General features: G+C 52.2%; 1 protein-coding gene across 1 annotated transcript in view; it reads left to right on the top strand.

Moving 5' to 3' along the window:
* The window catches only part of ABCA13 (ATP binding cassette subfamily A member 13), a 369,975-nt gene that overhangs the window by 254,662 nt on the left and 95,894 nt on the right, over nucleotides 1-19,419 (top strand). The window contains 4 exon segments of the mRNA XM_040644577.1: nucleotides 9,813-9,867; nucleotides 11,598-11,775; nucleotides 13,635-13,750; nucleotides 19,019-19,175. Coding sequence (XP_040500511.1) covers nucleotides 9,813-9,867; nucleotides 11,598-11,775; nucleotides 13,635-13,750; nucleotides 19,019-19,175 — 506 coding nt within the window.

The raw sequence follows: 19,419 nt of genomic DNA on the forward strand, positions 1-19,419 counted from the left end.
GAGATGAAATAAGATACACGACTTGTGATGAAATAAGATAAAGTCTCCGGGCATAAATCCCCAGTTCAGATGAGAGAACAGGGATCCTGTCAGATCTGTGCTTAGTAGAGCTTTTTGAAGGAACAACTAGCAGGTATCAGGAACCAGCTGCCATCAGTGACCTTCAGCCTCTGCTTGGGGGTCTGGACGTACTCGAGAGCACCAGGGTGAAGGGGAAGGGACACTCTGGGAGCAAGGACTCTGAGCACTGAGCAGGATTGAGGAGGAACAAGGACAGACAGATCAGCCCTCACACCCAGCGTGGTCTGGGAACTACCCCTCTCCTCAGAGACGGGCAGCGGGGCACACACCCAGAAGGTCTTGTCCTGGGACACATCTTGTAAGTTCACACCCATATAAGTACAAGGAAATGTGTGAACTCTGGGAAACAAGACAGATCGGAAGGAAAGGCTGGCTGAGGTTCAGAGTGGGGTAAGAGGAAGCTGGCTGGTACCTGCTACATGGTAGTCATATCACAGTATATAAATGTAGCGAATCCGCACCTTGTACACCTGAAATGTACACCGTGTTCTATGTCAGATATATTTCAGTAACAAAGGAGATGGCTAAGGAGCGAATGTTAACACACATTTTCACCGGATACAGAGAATCCGGTTATTGATTGTGGAGCTCTCTCCCGCACTCAGAATTTTTGATTTAAAGGACAAGCGCGGAATATCCTCTAAGAACACAGAGGAAAAAGATGATATAAAAACTGACTATAGGAGAAGAGCTGGAGGAATTAGGCGTAGAAGGAAAGCAGACAAACAGTGATTAAGGTAACAAGCAAGGATGTCACAAGAAAAGTAGCAGCAAGAACAAAACAAGTTGGGGCCAATGCAAGAGTTTGCCATGATTCAGGCAAAATTCCTGAACTGGGAGACTGGGAGTTACGGAAATAACGATCATCGATAAACAATCCCGCTGAATTTTCAAAAGTTCAAGGATAAAGAAAAAAAATATATAATATTTTTTACAAAGATGTAAGTAGCAAGAACTGATTACTTTGGGAGTAATACGAATAAGACCAGCTTCTGACCCTGGAAAATTTGCCTTGAGACCTCCTCTTTGACCCAGGCATTATTTCAAAGTGTGTTGTGTAAATTCTAGGTTTTTGAAATTTGCTTGTTTCCTAACTTATTGATTTCTAGTTTGATACACCGTGGTCAGAGAATGCATTCTGCATATTTTCATCATTTTAAGTTTGATGGAGGTTTGTTTTGTGGTCCACATGTGGTCTGTGTTGGTGCAGTTTCCACAGGGATTAAAAATGTGGCTTTGGCTGCCGTTGGTGGGACCGCTGTGTATGTCAGTCAGGTTCTGTTGGTCGGTTGTAGGGCTCAGGTCATCTCTATCTTCGCTGATTTTCTGTCCGACGGTTCCATCGTCTGCTGGAGGGGTGGGTACTGAAATGCACGAATATAATTGTGGATTTCTCCATTTCTCCTCTCAGCTGTATCAGTTTTCGATTCCTGTATTTTGAGGCTCCCTGGTTGGTGCATTCACTGTACCAATCTCTACCTCTCGACTGGTCTATTTACAATCAACAGGCTTCATGTGCCGATGAGCTTAAGTCTGATACTTCATTATTCGTTTTGTTTCCTCTGGTTTTTTTCTTGCTTTCCTTTGAGTGACTTGAACAGCTTTTCAGGATTCCATTTTGATTGATTTGCGACATTTTCAGTATATCCTTTCATCTAGTTTCCTGGATGGTGGTTCGATGTATACACGTGTGACCCTCACGGCCATCTGCTCTCGGCAGTTCCCCTCTTGCAGTCTTCTGAGCTGCCTTGTCTGGGATATACGAGAGAGGCGCGAAGGACACCAGGAAGTTCGCGGTCATTTGTCATGCTCTCCCTTACATCCCGAGGTCCCCAGGTGGCCACCGCCTTCTCTCACCTGTTGGCCTTCGTGTGCTCACTGCTCTGGGGTGTCTCCACAGTAAGGGAGAGCACCTGGCAGGATGGGGTCTACTCCAAGTTGGAGGAACCAGCATCTGATCTCCCTTTTTAATCACAAACTCAGAAGCCAGTGGGTAAGGGGATACTGCCTATGGAATATGGAAAGAAAAATGAAAATATACCCCAAATTCAGTACCTAATGGCAACATGAAGATGTTGCCATCAAGTAAACAAGGCACAGAGATGCTCTTATGTTGGCTGTACCTCGGAACCTACGGGAGATACAGCCTAGTAAGAAAGAATGCCCAAGGACAGCATCTGAGAGGTTAATCAAAATCAACATCACAAACACTGAATCCACAGAATGAATAAAAGAACTCGGGGAACATTGGTCCTAGATGCAAATGTTTGCACTTGTGTGATGGAAACATTAATTGAAGGTCGAGAATGACTGATGGAGTAGAAGATAAGGAGTGTGAAACACAATTCTGTAGTAACGTGCCTGTGTCGAGAAGACCTTGGACATTCAGAAATAATTGATTTCACAGTGCAAACAACGATTACCTCTGGTTGGTTTTGAATTAGATTAGGACTTATTTTAATTTTACTCTTTCTTTTTAAACTTTTTACAATTGACCTCTATTATTCAATAAGAGTAATAAGCTTAATATTGAGGGAAAACAATCTTTCTCCCAGGAGAGATTAAGAGGAAGAAGACAGAGGGGTGTCTGGGTGGAGCAGTCAGTTGAGCGTCCAACTCCTGGATTCAGTGCAGGTCGTGGTCTCAGGGTCGTGGGATCGGGCCCTATGTGGGGCCCTGCGTGCAGCACCGAGTCGGCTTGAGTTTCTCTCTCCTTCTCCCTCTGCCCCTCCCACCTATCTGAGCACATGCGTGCGCGCTCTCTCTCTCAGCATGAATAAATAAATCTTTTAAAAATGCAAAAAATTAAAAAGAGAGAATGGAAGACGGAAAGAAGCCATTGAAATACCTCCTGGAAAGTTCATACATTTCTCTTAATACTCTGTTGGGCCCAATGAACATTTTGTCCTTCATATCTCACTGATGACTCACAGTGAATCAATGAAAAGAAAACAATCCTTCGGACATAAACTGGTGCTAAGGCCGGTCTGTTCTTTTGGTGTAGATGCCTGCAGACATCGGGGCATTGATACTTGCAGAGACATACATTTTATAAGAGGAATGGACCCAAAAGTGCCTGTTGAATTGGAGACAAGTTAAGTATCTTCTATCATAATGGGTCCCAGACAAAAGCACAGATGTGCATTTTTACAAATGACAGATCTACACAGTCTGGAAACCATGATGAGAATAGTAAATGAGAGAGCTAGTGTTACACATTTATACATCGCTGGGGCCAATTCTTAGAGAAGCCAGAATATAAATGATAAGAGTAATCAAAGAAAGACAAATCATTCAAGTGTATTCAGAACTTACATGTTGAAACATCATTTCTGAAAACGTTTGACGTTGACGCTGGAGAGCCCTTTTCTTCCCTCGTGGGCTGAAACCACAATGCTGCCCGTGAAGAGCCTGGACCCCTTGCTAACATCGCCAGCCCCAGATTTCATCACAATGCCATTGTCACCTAAATACCGTTCTGAGCACACACAATACAATGGGAATAACAGCCCAATTATGGAGATTGTCCATTGCAATAATGTGTTTTTTTACAAGGAGGACGTCAAAGGCTATAAATGATTTTTCTAGTTTGACAAAAAAAGGATAAACTGTGATCCATAGAATCAGGGTTGTCGGTCTCACTCTGTTGTGTTTGGCCTTAGGTAAGTCGGTAGAACTTCGCTGTGCCTCGGTTTCCTTCCCCATGTTCCCCTCCCCACCACCCCCTGCAGCTGCCCCGTCTCTAAATTGAGCACCGTCCCAGGACAGGTGCGTCGGCAGGATGCTGATCTGTGAGATGGGTCGTGTCCCTCCTCTGTCTCCATGGATCTGTGCAAGGAGCTCTGATTTCTGTAGTTACTATTTTAAGGAGCAGCTGGTGGTAATGAGAAGGTCTTGGAGGGCGTGTGGTCACGTGCGGGCACCCATTCTCTCCCTGGTGCCTCTCCTTTAGGGGTCTAGGGAAACTCGGGGTTCACGGGGAGGAAGAGGGTCGTCTTCTCTGTGTTTTCTCTTATTGCTCTTTCACTGTTGAGAAAATAGGCACACACGATGCTTACTCTCAGTCTCCCCGCCCCCCCTTTTTGCAAAATACAAACAAAATCTCAGTACCCGTGTAGAGAGGTGTTACTTTGATTTTGAAGTATACTTCCTCCTGCAGAGCTGCTTCTAGGGAATGTAGTGATAGCAAATCGCAGTGTGAAAATCAGCAGCTCAGGCAGCGTTGGTAAACCTAATGGCTGCCCGCCCCGGGGGTTCCTGTTGGGCACCTGCCAGCCCTCTGACTACTTCAAGGTCAAAGGGCTGCCTGCCAGCACTGCACTGGGTACCGCGCATGTGTCATTGGCCCCGGGTCCTTTCCCGGGGCTCCCACCCCACCTGCTCCCTCCTTGGTGCCACCTCCTCCGTGTCCTCCTGTGAGTGGACTGAGTTCCACTGGGGACCGGGAGCTCTGCAGGGGCGAGGGGAGGGGGCTACCTGTCCACGCCCATCTGCAGGTGCCGCATGGGGGAGTCTGTTGAAAGGAGATGCCAAATCCCTACATGACCCCCACGAGCCGTCGTGGTGATCTGGAGCCTAGATTTCTATCACTCAGATCAGAACAAAATCAGAATGTTGTTGATGCAGGTCTGACGTGGACGCGCCGCCGTCTTGCCAAAGCCGGTGTAAGTGCCCAGCGGGGCTCGAGTCTCTGAAGGCAGGTGAAGGGTTTTCCTGCTTCTCTGATGGCTTCCTTCTTAAGCACTGTGCTGTACGGTCCTGTCTTTCTCCATATCTTACTTTTCAAAGAGCATTTCTCATTTTCACGGTAGATATGGGTACAGCCGTGAAGATTTAGCGTGATGGTGGCCTTTTAAAGAGGGTCCTGGGACCCTTCTGCTGCCTTGAGCCCTGAGCAGGAGGGCTGCCTTCCAGGGCCATTAGGACTCCCCACTGGCCCCGGCAGACAGCCGCAGAGCATGCACACTTCTTCAAAAGATTGTATTTAAATATTTACTGTGTGTAGAATGTGTCAATCAGAGGACTCTGGAAAGTCAGCACCAAATGAAGAACTGTGCCCCCCCCAAATTATGGATGCGTGGAGGCCCCGGGAAGGGAGGGTTGGCCGCTGTACTTTCGGGGGTTCAGAAGTTTTGTCCTTCTCGGATAACAAGGTGGGCAGAACCCGGGAGGCTTATGTTTCAGAAGCAGCAGGACGGGGAGACAGGACAGGATGGCTGGCATGGAGGCCCCTTCCCCTGCTGCCCTGGTGAGATCCTCATGCTTCTGCTCGCGTGTTTTTGGCACCGCTGTGTCCCGTGCAGAGGGAGGGTTCTCGCTGCCCGGTGTGCTGGGAGGTCACTTGAAGACACACATGGGCATGGGACCCTGGACACGTGAGTCCTGCCCGTGTCAGGAACAGGTCACCTGCTCAGGGCATTTGCCACAATTCTGTGCTCCCATTTCAGCTTCTGGAAGACACAAGGGTGTCCAAGCTGGAATTCTTCCTGGGGCTCCGTTTCCCCCAGTTCCCAGATGCTGCAAGCTGACTCACAAAGATATCCATGCGCATCGTGCTGGCTTCTGTATCACGGAAGTCATCATCCGATTACCGCGTGAGAAAACGTATCACGGGAACACCCAGAACAGGGGTCTGGCTCATGGGGGACCACAGGAGGCTTCACTCACTTCACCTGTGGCTGGAGGGCCAGATGTATTCCCACCTGCTAGATTACAGCCAGGGGAGGATAGCACAAATCCAGGGCCTATGGGAAAATGAAGGGCGATAAATTCATCACAGAGGAACGAGGAGACAGAAAGCCAGTATCAGTACTGTCCTTAATCACTCAGCAAGGACCCCACGGTTGAAAGTAAGAAAAGATGTTTATGCAACCTGATCAAAATAAGAAGCCGATCACCGTCGTTGACCATCCTGTAATTGCACTCTACAAAAATGCTTGCAGCTTTTTGCTACAGAGGGAGCAGGGCAGGGACTTTAGAGAGCAGCCCCCCATCTCCCTCCCACTGTAAGATATGTTCCCTGGAAAATGAGACGTGTGTGCGGATGGAGGTGCGTGGCATGCTGGTGGAGAAAAGGTGGTGGCACCTGCAGCCAGAGTCTGGAAGCCCAGCCAGACCTGGGAGGCCTTCTCAGTGTCTGTACTTAGGAGTTCGCTTCTGCAGACGGGCGAACTTGCACTGATGTGACGGAGTTGCTCTGTAAGATTTTACACCCCCCCTCCCCGACGTCCTGCACCACGGACAGCACGTGACCACAGGTGGCTCTTCATCTACGGTGGGATGCCGGCTCCTTGTCTCTGCTCGCGAGTGTGTAAGGGCTCAGGGCCTGAAGACCACCTTTCCCTTCCCTTTACGGCTCTCTGTGCTTCTGTGGGAAGGTGTTCAGAAATGGACATCATCCCTGAGCAGCCATGAGCAGGGAGGGGGCTGGACAAGGAAGCGCAGATCTTCCTGGACTTACGATGGGGTTTTGTTCCGATAAACCTATCTGAAGTCGAAAATATCCTAAGTCAGAAATGCACTGAACACACCCAGCCTCCCGAATATCAGAGCTTAGCCTGGCCCGCCTTCAGTGTGCTCAGAACACTTCGTGAGCCTACACTGGGCAAAGTCCTAGAACACAAGGCCTGTTTTATAAAAAAGTGCCGACCGTCTCCTGTGATTGGAGGCTGTACCGAAGGTGAGAAACGGAGCGGCTGTGGGAGCAGCAGGGTTGTCAGGGCATCGGTTGTGGACCCTTGGGACCGTGCACCTGCCTGGCACCTGCCACCCAGCATCCCGAGAGAGGAGGTACTGCACGTTGCCAGCCCGGGAAGAGATCTCCGCTCAAAATTCCAAGTACAGTTCCTACTGAATGTATATCACTTTTGTACCGTTGTAAACTCAAAAAGTCCTAAGTTGAACCATCGTAAGTCGGGAATGTCTGTATAGAAAGAGGTGAGGCACACTCGCAGGTAAGGATGAGGGACAGCAGTAGCAATGCTCTTTTCCCGGTGGGAACAGTGGGGCCATCAGATAACGTGAGAGTTTGGACTTGGTCGTACAGGCATCTTATGTCCGGGTAAAAAATACGAGCTCTGTGTTTTCTTTCTATTTCTCTGCGGGAATTCTCTAGAGGTGCTGGCAGAGGGTTGGGAATACCGGGGAGAGGTGAGCTGAGAGGCGGGACATGTCCCCGTGGTCCAGGGCAGGGACGAGTGTGCGGGACGGGGTCTGGCGCTAGGCCTGGAGGTGGTGGGAAATGGCAGAGACTGACCCCTTCTTGGATGTGTGGGGGGATGAAGGGGAGTGAGGCCGATGTAAGTTGAGTCTGGTGACTGGGAGGATGACAGGGATGTGAACGGTGCTGGACAAGCTGGGGGAGGAGCGTGGAGCAGGCTGAGCATGGGTTCTGTTTGGGATTTTACACACCTGGCAGGTGCGTAAGAAACACCCGCAACAATTCAGGGAGGCCCAAGGAGACCCAGGGAGCTCCTGAGGATGCAGGGTGCAGAGAGCCCAGAGCGGGACTCCTAGACGAGGAGAAAAATCCAGCTCTGGAGGGGATCCTGTGAAACCCCAGGTGCGTGACCCGCAGATCAGTCCTGGTGCTGTCTGGAGGGAATGCAGACCCCATGGGTCAGTGCCCTCACTTCCCATGCCAGCGACAGCCCCGGGGCTTGGGCTGCCCCCACTTCTGACCATCTGGGTGTAGCTTTGAGGGGTTCCATGGCCTCGCCTGGCTCGACAGTGTACCAGCACGGCTCACAGGACCGGGAAAGCCCTGTGCTTACAGTTAGTGGGACTGTCAGCCACTTGGTCTGGGGGAGACCCAGACTCCCACATCCTCTTCCCGTGAAGCCCCATAGCTCAGCAGGCCTGGAGTTCCAACCCTCTAGTTGGGTGATTTTTTTTTTTGTTTTCTGAATTTGGCTCCTTGGACCAACTTTACCCTCCCAAACCTTACAGACTGAGCCTGTGTCCTGGGTTCCACCGCCTTCCTTCAGCTATCGAAGACCTCTGCATGCTGCCTCCTGCCCCAGGGGTGTGTGTGTGCACGTGTGTGCGTGTGTGTGCGTGCGTGTGTGTCTTCAGGTTAAACAGTTCCAGAATTCATCCAAGTTCCTAAAATAATCCAATTCTCATGCCCTCATTAGCTCCCTGCAAGTCTCTGGATGCTTTCTCATCTAGAAAGCTCTCACAGCCATGTTCAGCCAGGAGCAGCGCACAGCACTGAATATATACTTTCACTGTTTCTAGCACCCAGGGGACACTTGCCGCACTCAGGCAGGATACCACACTTTTGTAAGCACTGTCTGAAGTCTGTTAGCTTCTGCATGACCTCCCAGCAGAGCTGGTGGCGGCAGGTCACGTGCAGGGCTGCCCAGGAGTCAGTACTTGAGCGAGGGAGAGTGGGAGCTGGTGTGTGCTGGAGGGAGGGGGGGAAGGTCAAGCTCAGGGGAAGAAAGACAGGTGGGAGAAATACAGGTGGGTGTTACCGGTCCAGACAGGCAGGGGGTCAAGACTGTGACTCGGTTCAGGACAAACGTGTAAATCACGTCCAGGGTCTAGGAAAGCACATGGCAGCCTTCCGCACACACGGTGGGAGCCCGCAGCGAACACCTGGGCAGTTTTAATTTAAAGTCAAAGGAATTGTGCTGGAAAACTGGACAGTGGGCTTGCTGAACCAATAGCTTCCACTGTTCCTTCTGCTGGGAGCGAACTTGCTTCTGCGCGTGGCTGAGCCCACGGTGGAAGGGGGGAGACTGGCAGAGCGGGAGAGGGGAGCAGGTGGCATGTGGCTGGAAGACAAGGCTCTCGGGGGCAGAACTGGGGAGGATTTGGAGTACTCCGTTCCAGGTCCGTGCCTCTTCATTTATTTATGTTGACTTGTACCCCGCGGCATTTCTCTAAAGATGGAATATGCCCTCGTAAGAGAACGCAAAGCACAGACGGCAGGCTGCCTTAAGTAAGCAGAAGAAGATCGCAAGAGTGGCCCGGGAAATGGGGCTAGGATGTCCTGCCCATTGCCGTGGCCTCCACGCGTGGCCACACTCTAAGCTCCGCCACAGCCAATCAGAGAAGGGAGCACTGTCCGGGTTGATGCTGGACGACAATCTGAAACAGGCCGTCGTTGGCCTGAGGTCGTGGAGTTGGTGGTGCAGTGTGGGCCCGCCCTGGCTGGGGTGGGGGTGGCGCGCCGTGTGAGGTCGTGAGCCGCCTTTATGATAAAACCGTTATAACGGATCCGTTGGCGGCGATTTCTCCATACCGGCTGATGTCGCACGTGAATGCACAAGCCCCGAGAGGCCAGCAGAGCAAATCCAGCAAGCAGCCCCACGCACAGAACTGGACCATGGAAATGGTTCACTCTTCTGTCTGTCTAGACCTGGCTTTGTCGAGAGGCGGATTTTCAAGTTTTGCCTTGCATTCCATCCAGGGATCCCCTTGCATATGGTTACGTCGTCTTGCTGAGTGTCTCCCCCCTGCAAAATATGGCTAATGTCTTACTTATGCCCCAGGGATGCTTCTGAGGCTCAGATCATAAAATGTCGGCACAGCACCTGTCACTTGAGGCACGTTGAAGATGTGCGGGCTCTTCCTGGCACCTGCGAAGTCCCTGCACAGACCAGCGAGAAGAACGGTGGCGTGTGCCCTTCTCGGGCAGGGCCGGCGGGCCTGGGCTGAACAGCCAGGAGCCGCCGTGCGGGTAGAGGGCTCGCGGGCTCACTTCTCCCATCTGTCTCCTGCAGGAATAACGCTGTACAGCCACCCGTACGGAGGGGCCTTGCTGAACGAGGACAAGATGTGAGTTGAAGGACCGCTGGGGGAGGGCGGACCTGACCACGGGACAGAATCTTTGGGTTGCTTAGGGGGATTGGGGCTGCCTCCTGCCTTTGCCCCGAGTGATGCTGGCTTGGGCTTTTCTTTGCCGAGTGTGAACACTGTGATTATTGGAGAACGTGCATTGATTGAGTTTAAAACAGATGAGCACATCATACACCCCATTGTCTAAGTCAAAATTGTTCTAAGGGCATGATCTCCCTGAAGCTTCCAGATGCTTTTTTGGAGTACAATCTATTTTAAAGATTTTATTTAGTTCAGAGATGGAAGGGACAATACGAATGGGGGAAGGGGCAGAGGGAGAGAAAATCTCAAGCAGACTCCTTGCTGAGCTTGGAGCCCGACACGGGGCTCGATCCCAGGACCCCAAGATCCTGACCTGAGCTGAAGGGAGAGGCTTAACCAACTGAGCCACCCAGGTGCCCCTAAAGATTTTTTTAAAGTAGTCTCTCTACTCCATGTGAGGCTTGAACTCACGACCCCGAGATCAAGAGTCACACATTCCACCGACTGAGCCAGCCGGGTGCTTGGGGTACAGTCATAAACACGGCATTCGTGTAGTGAGACCTCGTGGAGAACTTCTCATGCCAGACTTTCCTCGTGGTGATAATGCCAGCTCTCTTCCTGTTCAGAAGTGTTAGTTCTCGCTGCTGAGAAGAGGTAGGACGTTTCTGCCTATCTCTTCCTTTTCCCACCCCCCTTCCCTTTCGCACCGATGACAAAGCTTTGGTCAGACATCGAGAGTAGGTAGAATTTGTGCAGTGCACCCTTGAACAGCTGGGCTGGGGTGCTGACCCTACACGCAGTTGAAAATCTGCATATACCTTGACTCCCCGAACACTCAGCTAGCATCGCTTGTGTCCTTCCCAGGACCTACCAAACTGAGTCGGAGACACAGATGTGCCTGACGGGCATCCTGTCTCTGAGGTGTTAATATGGTAGGAAGCACGAAGCGGTTTCTCCTCCTGTCCCTGCGCTCGTTCTCAGCTTCCCCCTTTAGCCATCTCTGACACTGGCCACAGCTCTGGCTGTGGGCTCGCTGAGGGAAAGAAGGTGCCATGCAGTGGACAGTCCTCGATGAGCCCCTTCGTTACCTCGGCCACCTGAGACACCGCATGTGTGCTGGGCATGACTGGAGGGGTGACTGGGTGGCGCTCCAATGAAAACATGACCGAGAAAGTGCATGGTGTCGATCAGTATGAGGGCACCTCCCTCTATTTCAAAGTCATTTTGATGTTCTGAGAGACGATATTCAGAGGTGGGCCAGCCATCTGTGAAGCTAGAGTTAATGCCCCTTCCCCATCCACACAGGTGTCCCGACATGGACAGGTGTCCCGACGTGGGCAGAGGCCTCCGATCCCTGTGGACCCCACGCTGAGGATGTCTTTCATTTTAACTGGGGAGTCGGGCTCCGTGGTCACGCGTAAACCTTGAGATGGGCAGACTCTGAAATGTCCCTGAACTCTGCTCCCCTCAGTTACGTCTTCTAGAAGCGGGGAGCAAAAATCCATGCCTGAAAGTCGTGGAGGGGATTTAATGACAGACTCCATGTGCTTCGTCAGTGTGGCCTGCCCATCATCAGTGCCCGACGAGTGGTTTTCTCGGCTCTTCTCCTCGTCGCTGTTGGTTACCAAGGGGAAGGAGACCCGTGTCCTTTGTGTGACACCTGACACGCTGCTCTGTTTTGCCCGCAGCCTGGAGAGCATCCGTCAGTGTGGCGTTGCCCTCTGCATCGTGCTGGGGTTCTCCATCCTGTCTGCGTCACTCGGCAGCTCTGTGGTGAGGGACAGGGTGACCGGAGCCAAGAGGCTGCAGCACATCAGTGGCCTGGGTTACAGAACGTACTGGCTCACGAACTTCCTGTATGACATGGTAGGATTTGGGAACGATGTCCCCTGTGCCTCATGCCCCTGGTCTGTGTGCGTGCGTGCATGTGTGTGTGCGTGCGTGCATGTGTGTGTGCGTGCATGTGTGCATGTGTGTGCGCGTGTGTGTGCGTGCGTGTGTGTGTGCGTGTGTGCATGTGTGTGCGTGTGTGCGTGCATGTGTGTGTGTGCGTGCATGTGTGCATGTGTGTGTGTGCGTGCGTGTGTGTGTGTGTGCGTGTGTGCATGCGTGTGAGTGTAGGAAGCGGCCGCCTCACACTGTCCCCAGAAGAAGGGATCACTTTACTGGTAAGAACTTGTCAGGCTGTCTTCATCCGTCATTCAGGATGGCTTCATGACACACGGGACGGCCCAGCCACACCCTGGAGCTCTGGGAGCTTAGGGACCTGCCCAGACATGTGGAGTGTCTTACCGGGAAGGGTGACATGCTAATCATACTAAATGTGCTCTGTTCAAGGGGGTGGGAGGGGACAGGATAAAGGCTCTTCACGCTGACCTGCCAGGCACACGCATAGCCACTTCCAGGGTGACCTCGGCCCGGCTGGTTCTGCAGGGATATCGCTCTCCAGGGGACGGACGCCCTGCAGGTCACTGTCTTCCGTCCTCAGAGGACAACAGCAGTGCCCTCTGTTGCTTGGACTTCCAGGCATTTAACGGAAATCAAGGCCAACGGCTACTTTCTTGGCTGCTTGGAGCTGTCCACGCTGTAGGGAAGTGATAGTCTGTCCTCAATACACCGGTATGCCGCACCGCCATGCCCTCTGTGTGGTGACATACAGTGACCCCAGCTTTCCCCGGGGAAGGGAACGCGGAGGCTTTGGGACAGTAAGAGCCTGCAAGGTGGGGGCGGGTTTCCAGGACCCAGGGGGAGGGGGGACCCAAAGTCTCCCAGGCCCCAGCCAGTCTCCCTCTTTAACGCAGTCCGGACTTTATGATCCTTTTGTCCCTGCCACTAAATATGGCTCCTCTTTACCCTGTGATGTCTGCCTGGGGGTTTAAGGGCAGGGAGGATTATTTCCTTCCCGGTTGACTGTGTTTCCATCTTCATCCAGTCATTTCTGGATGATCGCTCATTTAATGGATATTTTGGGGGATCTGCACAGGGGCAAGGTGTGTCCGCAGTGCAGGGAATAAAGCCGTGAGCAAGGCAGAGATGTTCTCTGCCCTTCTAGAGCTTTAATTCTCACGAGAGGAAGCAGGACTTAAACCAGGAGGTCAGGGAAGGACTCCATGGAGTCCACGTGAGGAAGGGCTCCATGAGAGGCCCCAGGAGGAGAGCGGCTGGGGTGTGGGAACCCCGGGGAGGGCACCTGGGGGGTTTCGGAAGGCAGGTGAGGAGCCTGTCCTTGAGTGCTGGAGTGGACAGAGGCCACATCTCCTGGAAGGTCGTGGAGGTGGGTAATGTTGGCCGTGGTGGTTTCCCAGTGCAGCTGGAACAGCGGACGTCTGTCCCTCCTAGTGCTGGGGGCTGGACGTCCCAGAACTGAGCATGGTGGGACCAGTTCCTCTGGAGGCCTCTGTCCTGGGCGTGTGGATGGCGTGTCCTCCCCATGTGTGTCTGTGTCCCGATGTTCTCCCCGTACAAGGACACCGGTTCTGTTAGACCAGGGCTGCTCTGGGGACCTCATTTACCTTTGTGACCCCTTCAGGGGCGCGTCTTCAGACCTGGTCACATTCTGAGGTCCAGGGGGTTTGGCATATGCATGGGGGGGGCACACAGTCCAGCCAGAGCTGGGCCTCCCTGGCCCCCCCCACTGCTGCCCGTGTGTCATCTGCAAACTAGGAACCCCCCACTTCCGCAGAAGCCGAGATGGGACACCTTCCCCTGTTCCTTGTCTTCCCCAGGTCTTCTACTTGGTTTCCGTGAGCCTGTGTGTCACCATCATTGTCGCCTTCCAGTTAACAGCGTTTACTTTCCGCGAGAACTTGGCAGCCACGGCCCTCCTGCTGGCGCTTTTCGGGTATGTGATGAGAAACACGGCTGCAGAATTACGGTTTGTTTTCTGGAAGAGAAACCCCCCCGGGATGGCTTTGAACCTGCTGCCGGCTGCATGATTTTTTCTCTCTGCAAGCAATTATGTTGCTTCTGTGAGGGCCGCACTGCGGACGGGCTGGAGCAGGTGGACGAATGCCCCGCAGAGGAGGGCGGGCAGCGGGGCGGGGACGGAGGCGGCGCGGGCTGTCGCCGGGAGGCCCTCCAGCTGTCTGCGGGACGCAGGTGGGGGCAAGCGGCTTTTCGACTGTCCTCACGCCGACATTAATCTGGAGCTTAAACACGTAATCCAGTCAGCTCCAAAATTGCCTTTCAAAGGCGAGACTGTCGCACAGCCCTGCCCGCGTCTGGCACATCGTCCCTCTCCTGTGACAGTGGCGGTCTGGAAAGGCCCGTCATCGCTGCTGTCACTTTTCTCAGGGGAAAACAGCAAAGGCAGAGAAGTCATTGTACACACGTCTCATTTCAAACACCCTCAGCAGGACCATTGCCAGTGGTCCCAAGTTGTACGCACGTGGTATCAAAAGTATATAATTTCGTGTCTTCTTACACGGTGGCCATATGTCTCTATCTGGGCTGAGCGTGTGAGAGACTTGCTAAGAGGAGGGAAGATAGCGAACATACTTATTATATGAGATGGAGAATTTTTGAAAACCCCGCATCCTGCTTTACTGAAGCCAAGGATGACAAGTAAAATGATTGTACACAGCTCACAGTGATGTCAGTGTCCCCAAATATTTAATTGGGGGACAGAATATAACACAAACAAGCATATATTATCATTAGAAGACTGTATGGATGGATAGTTCGGGGGGAGAGTGAGACCGACAGGACAGACAGATCTTTGTAGGACTCATGGTATGGCCACTCACGAACTCTGTGGCCTTGGGCAGAATCATGACTCCCTCCGGACTTCCTTGCATTGTGCAGGCTTCAGATCTGTTCAGTGAGTGCCGAAGGGTCCCAGTTAATTAATCCTGGCCACGTTGTTACTATGAGAACTGGGCTGGTGTTCAGAGGATACTGTGTCCTAAGCTATGAAAATGCTGATGGTCGTAACTGTCTACTGTGCAGTTGGGAATTTGGGTTCCCAGATGTAAAGGGCTGTGCACGTGGATTCCTGCTTCTCAGGGAAGGGTCTGGTTTCGGTGTGTGGGTGCCGTTGAGTGGACGGTGTTGTCGTGGTTCCTGATGGTGTGATGAAACAGACTTCGCCCTACGTCGTTTGTGAACTTTACGAAAGCAGAGGTCATCGAATTTAACGTAAGGGAACAGACAAGATCCAGTGGTGAGAAGCTCCCAAGCCAGGTGTTTTGAGGAGGAGTCCCGAAGCTTGTTTGGCTCGTGAGCACCTTTGGGAGTCTGGATGAAGCCCAGACTCCTGGCCACGTGTGCGGCCACGGCATTTTCTGAAGAATTCCGGGAGATTCACGGATCCTTTGACTGAGAGCTTGGGCCAGCCGGGCTGGTGTAGTTCTGGGGAAGAATCCTACGGTCAGATGCACTGAGGGGTCTGAAAACAGCAGACGGTGTCAGAGGGTGGGCAGACCCTGGCAGAGAAGGGCCCCGGGCGGCTGGCTGGGATCACAGAGCCACAACCCAGGGGCCATGGGTTTGGTCTCATTTATACGGTGGTTCTTCTCTTACTGGGCCCTGCCTTGCATCCAACGCAGCATGGCCATTGGTGTGTTCCTGAGCCCAGGGCGGCAGGTGCGTCCGCTCACCCCTCCACCCCCAAGGAGGGAGGTGCAGGGACCCCGAGGACAGTCTCCGGAAAGCTGGCCCCCAGAGTGCCCAGCAACCCGAGGACATCTCAGGCATGAAAAGGGCTTGCAATTAAATGGGATTCGGAATCCTAAGAAAATAGGAGTCAGACAAGGGCATAGAGTCTCAGAGACAACAGAAAAAAAAGCCGATGACAGGTATCTTTTTTTTTTTTTTTAATATATATTCCTGCTTTTTCTAGCCAGGAAAACTTGATATTTTAGCTGGAAAGTGAGGAGAATTAGCATCAAAAAGAGGAGAAGAATGACAGAAAGAAAAGAGAATCTAGCTTCTATAAGATGTTGAAACCGCAAGAACATATTTGGTGATTATTTGGTGCTTACGGCTTGTGAACACAAGGCCGCAGAGTCCTGATTCGGGTCCTAGAAAATTCACTCACTAGGGGAGAGGCCAGCTTTCAAAGGGAGGAAAGGCCCACAAATTCTGGAAGGATTGCGAACAGCATGCCACTGGCCAGTAAGTGCTAAAGTCATCAAAATATTCCATAGTATCTTAATGAAAGTAGAGATTGTTAGAAGCCACTGTAGATTTCATGAAAAAATAAATTATGCTCTAGGAGCCCATTTAATTTTTTTCTTTCTTTCTTTTTTTTTTAAAAAGATTTTATTTATTTGAGGGAGAAAGAGGGAGAGAGCACAAGCAGGGGGAAGGGCAAGGGGAGAAGCAGACTCTTTGCTGAGTGGGACTCGATCCCAGGACCCCAGGATCATGCCCTGAGCCGAAGGCAGACACATAACCAACTGAGCCACCTAGGTGCTCCCCATTTAATTTTTTCTGAAAGAAAGAAAGAAAGATAGGGATCCTGGAGCTGCCAGTATGTTGATTTGAACCAAGTATTTGAAAGGTGACTGATGAACATGTAGCCAAAAAAAAAAAAAAAAAAAAAAAAAAAAAAAGCACAGCGGGCAGAAAGCCACACCCAAAGACCGTTCCCTGACTCGGGGAGCTCGATGCTGGGGGCTGGGGTGGTCAGTCGGTGGCGTTGTTGCTGATTTCTTCTTTGCTTAAATAGATAACACCCTGGTCTGCTTGTCCAACACCTCAGTGACAGAACAACCGGTATGGAAACTCTCCGTACTGAGTCACAAGACACTGACCGGAATAGCGTCCAATGGCAGGAACCAGTGGAAAAAGATTCGTTGGCGGGTCCCTATCGTTCCGATGAGGGCATCGGGGCTTCCGAGTGGGATAGGGAGCTGTCATGTTCCTGGATTGCCCTCCTGACTGTGATGCCCAGCATTCCTCTGTGCCTGGTGCCACCCTCACCACGCCACACGCCTCGTCTGGTGTCCTTCCCAAACGCCCCGAAGGCCCCATCGCCAGGTTTAACCGAGAGACTTGGCGGGATGCCACGTCTGTAAGGAACCAAGAGAGACCTGGTCTCTTGTGCTAGAGACGGATGGAGACCATGGCGTTTCTCTTCAGCTGCCTCAAGAGCTGTCCTATGGAAGAGAAAAGCGACTTGTCACAAACCGTTCCAGAAGATAGAGTTTGGATCAGAAGTTTTAAGCGATTTCGGGTTCACTCTGAGGGGGGATTTTATGGCCGTTGGAGCTGCCCCAAGATTTGACTGCCAGATTGTGACTAACACATTTCCGTTCTAAACAACGCTTTGAGTGCTGCTGTTTCAATTGCTTGTCCAGGCAGGTGCGTGAGGGAGGGTCACACTTGACTTCGGCCCCAGCAGGGACAGCAAAGGTGTGTGGGGTCTGAGTCCTCGGCAGGGCTTTCCTTCAGATGCAGGGCTTGGTACTCAAAGCACCGAGGGCTCATGACCTACCTCTTGGGTAACTATTTAATGATAATTTGATTATTCCGTACAGCGACTCTTTAAGAATAATAATTGCTTACAAGCTCTCACCTCCACCGTGTACCTTCTAAAATAATTTCCATCGTGCCCGAGTTACCGGGCAGATTTTTGTTGACAGGAGTTTCCGAAACAGCGCACGATTTCATGCGTGATAGTATATGTGTTGTACTTTCTGAAACGTGAGGATGAATCCCTCGACCCAAGGACTCATTCTGATGCCACGATTCCTGTAGAAGAAGAAACTACAGGAGAATCATAGCCCATCTCAGGGCCGGGCCCGTCTGCCACCATCTGGAGTCCCACACATGGCAGAGCCAGCGAACGTAGAAGGAAACCCAGGCATTCAGGAGGCGCTGAAGGATTTCAGGTGCAACCGCTAAGTCACATTAGGAAAGCGGTGACAGGTCTGCCTCGAGTGTGCAAGAGCACCTGGGGGACATGGGACGAAGACTGTGAATTACAGCGAGCAACTTCTCCGCCCATGTTTGGAACCATGACTCCAGGACCCATGTCCTTGACTGGGGCACTGCGCTTCTCTGACAGACGCCGTGGGAGGCGGGCCATGCAGGCAACCTGGCTCCAGGATATGAAGGAAGAGAGATGTGTGCATGGGGGGAGCATGGTGGGGGGTTTTCTTAGAACCTGGTGCCATCGCACACGTGGGGGGGCTGCGTCGACCATCAGTCCCCTTGCTCCCCAGCTTTGCGACCACACAGAAATGAACCCGTAGTCAGCCTCACCTGCTGTCTGCTGCAGAGCCTCCATTGGCGTCTCTCAGCCTTGTGAATCCCTCCCCGTCTGTAAAATGGGATCACAGCACCTGCCTCCCAGGCTGTTGGAGAGGGAGGAGGATGAGGGCACATCGTGGGTGCCCACAGGGCAGTGCCCAACGTGGAGCAGATGCCGAGAAGGAAGCTTTCCAGTTTTACCCTCACGCTTGCTTGCTTTCCCTCTCTCCCTCCCTCCCTCTCTCCTTCTCTTTCTTTCTTTCTTTCTTTCTTTCTTTCTTTCTTTCTTTCTTTCTTTCTAAGATTTATTTGAGAGATAGAGAAAGCAGGGGGAGGGGCAGAGGGAAAGAGAGAATCTCAAGCAGACTCTGCCCTGAGAGCAAAGCCCAACACAGGGCTCGATCCCACAACCCTGAGATCATGATCTGAGCCCAAATCAAGAGTCAGACGCGACCGAGCCACCCAGGTGCCCTTTCACGCCTTCAGTTCCTACAGAGCTCAGTTGCTTTCCATTCTTCACAGCTTTTGATTCTCACTTCCAGACGTAGGAACTGTTTGTGCTTTACTCACGAGAACCAGAGCGAAGACGCAAGAGCCAGGCTTGCCCCCTTGGCGGAAGGGCGGGGGGGGGGGGCGTCCGCAGACTTCCTCCAGCTCACGGAGCTCCAGGGGCAGGTGCCCACGTGGCCCAGCTCTTGACCCTCCCCAGCGCTGCGGCCATTATCCTCAGTGCTTCCTGGAGCCACCCCCATGTGCTCTGTGTTCAGAGAACACCGTGCGATTTGTTGTAAACTGGGATTCTGTTCACTAACGGAGGGAAAATGAGCAGATCAACAAAACTCATCCACGCTTCTGTCCTTATACCAATAAATGTTCCAAGAAGACAGACGTGGCTGTTCACTGTATTCCGTAGATATGCCACTCTCCCGTGGATGTATCTGATGTCCAGAATCTTCTCAAGTCCGGACGTGGCTTTCATCTCGTACGTGTCCCTGAACTTCATCTTCGGGCTCTGCACCATGCTGATGACCACCATGCCCAGGTTGCTCGCCATCGTCTCCAAAGCTCAGGTCAGTGGGCTCCGGCCGCGCCTCTCAGGGCAGCGGGGATGCTGGCTCGTGCCCCTTCTGCTGCTTTTCCAGCTGCAAGCAAAGGAAAGCGAGCTACTGTCCACTGTCTTTAGCCCCCAGAAAGAGAACCCGCCCCGGGTGGACACAAACATGGTGCCGTTGTGAGAGCTGAGCTTGGGCTCCCTGTTTGTTGAGGAGTTCCTGATCGGCGGTCGGGAGGGTGGATGAATATCCCGGTGTCACA

The sequence above is a fragment of the Ursus maritimus genome, unplaced genomic scaffold (genome assembly GCF_017311325.1).
Source record: "Ursus maritimus isolate PB19 unplaced genomic scaffold, ASM1731132v1 scaffold_3, whole genome shotgun sequence".
Lineage (NCBI taxonomy): Eukaryota > Metazoa > Chordata > Mammalia > Carnivora > Ursidae > Ursus > Ursus maritimus.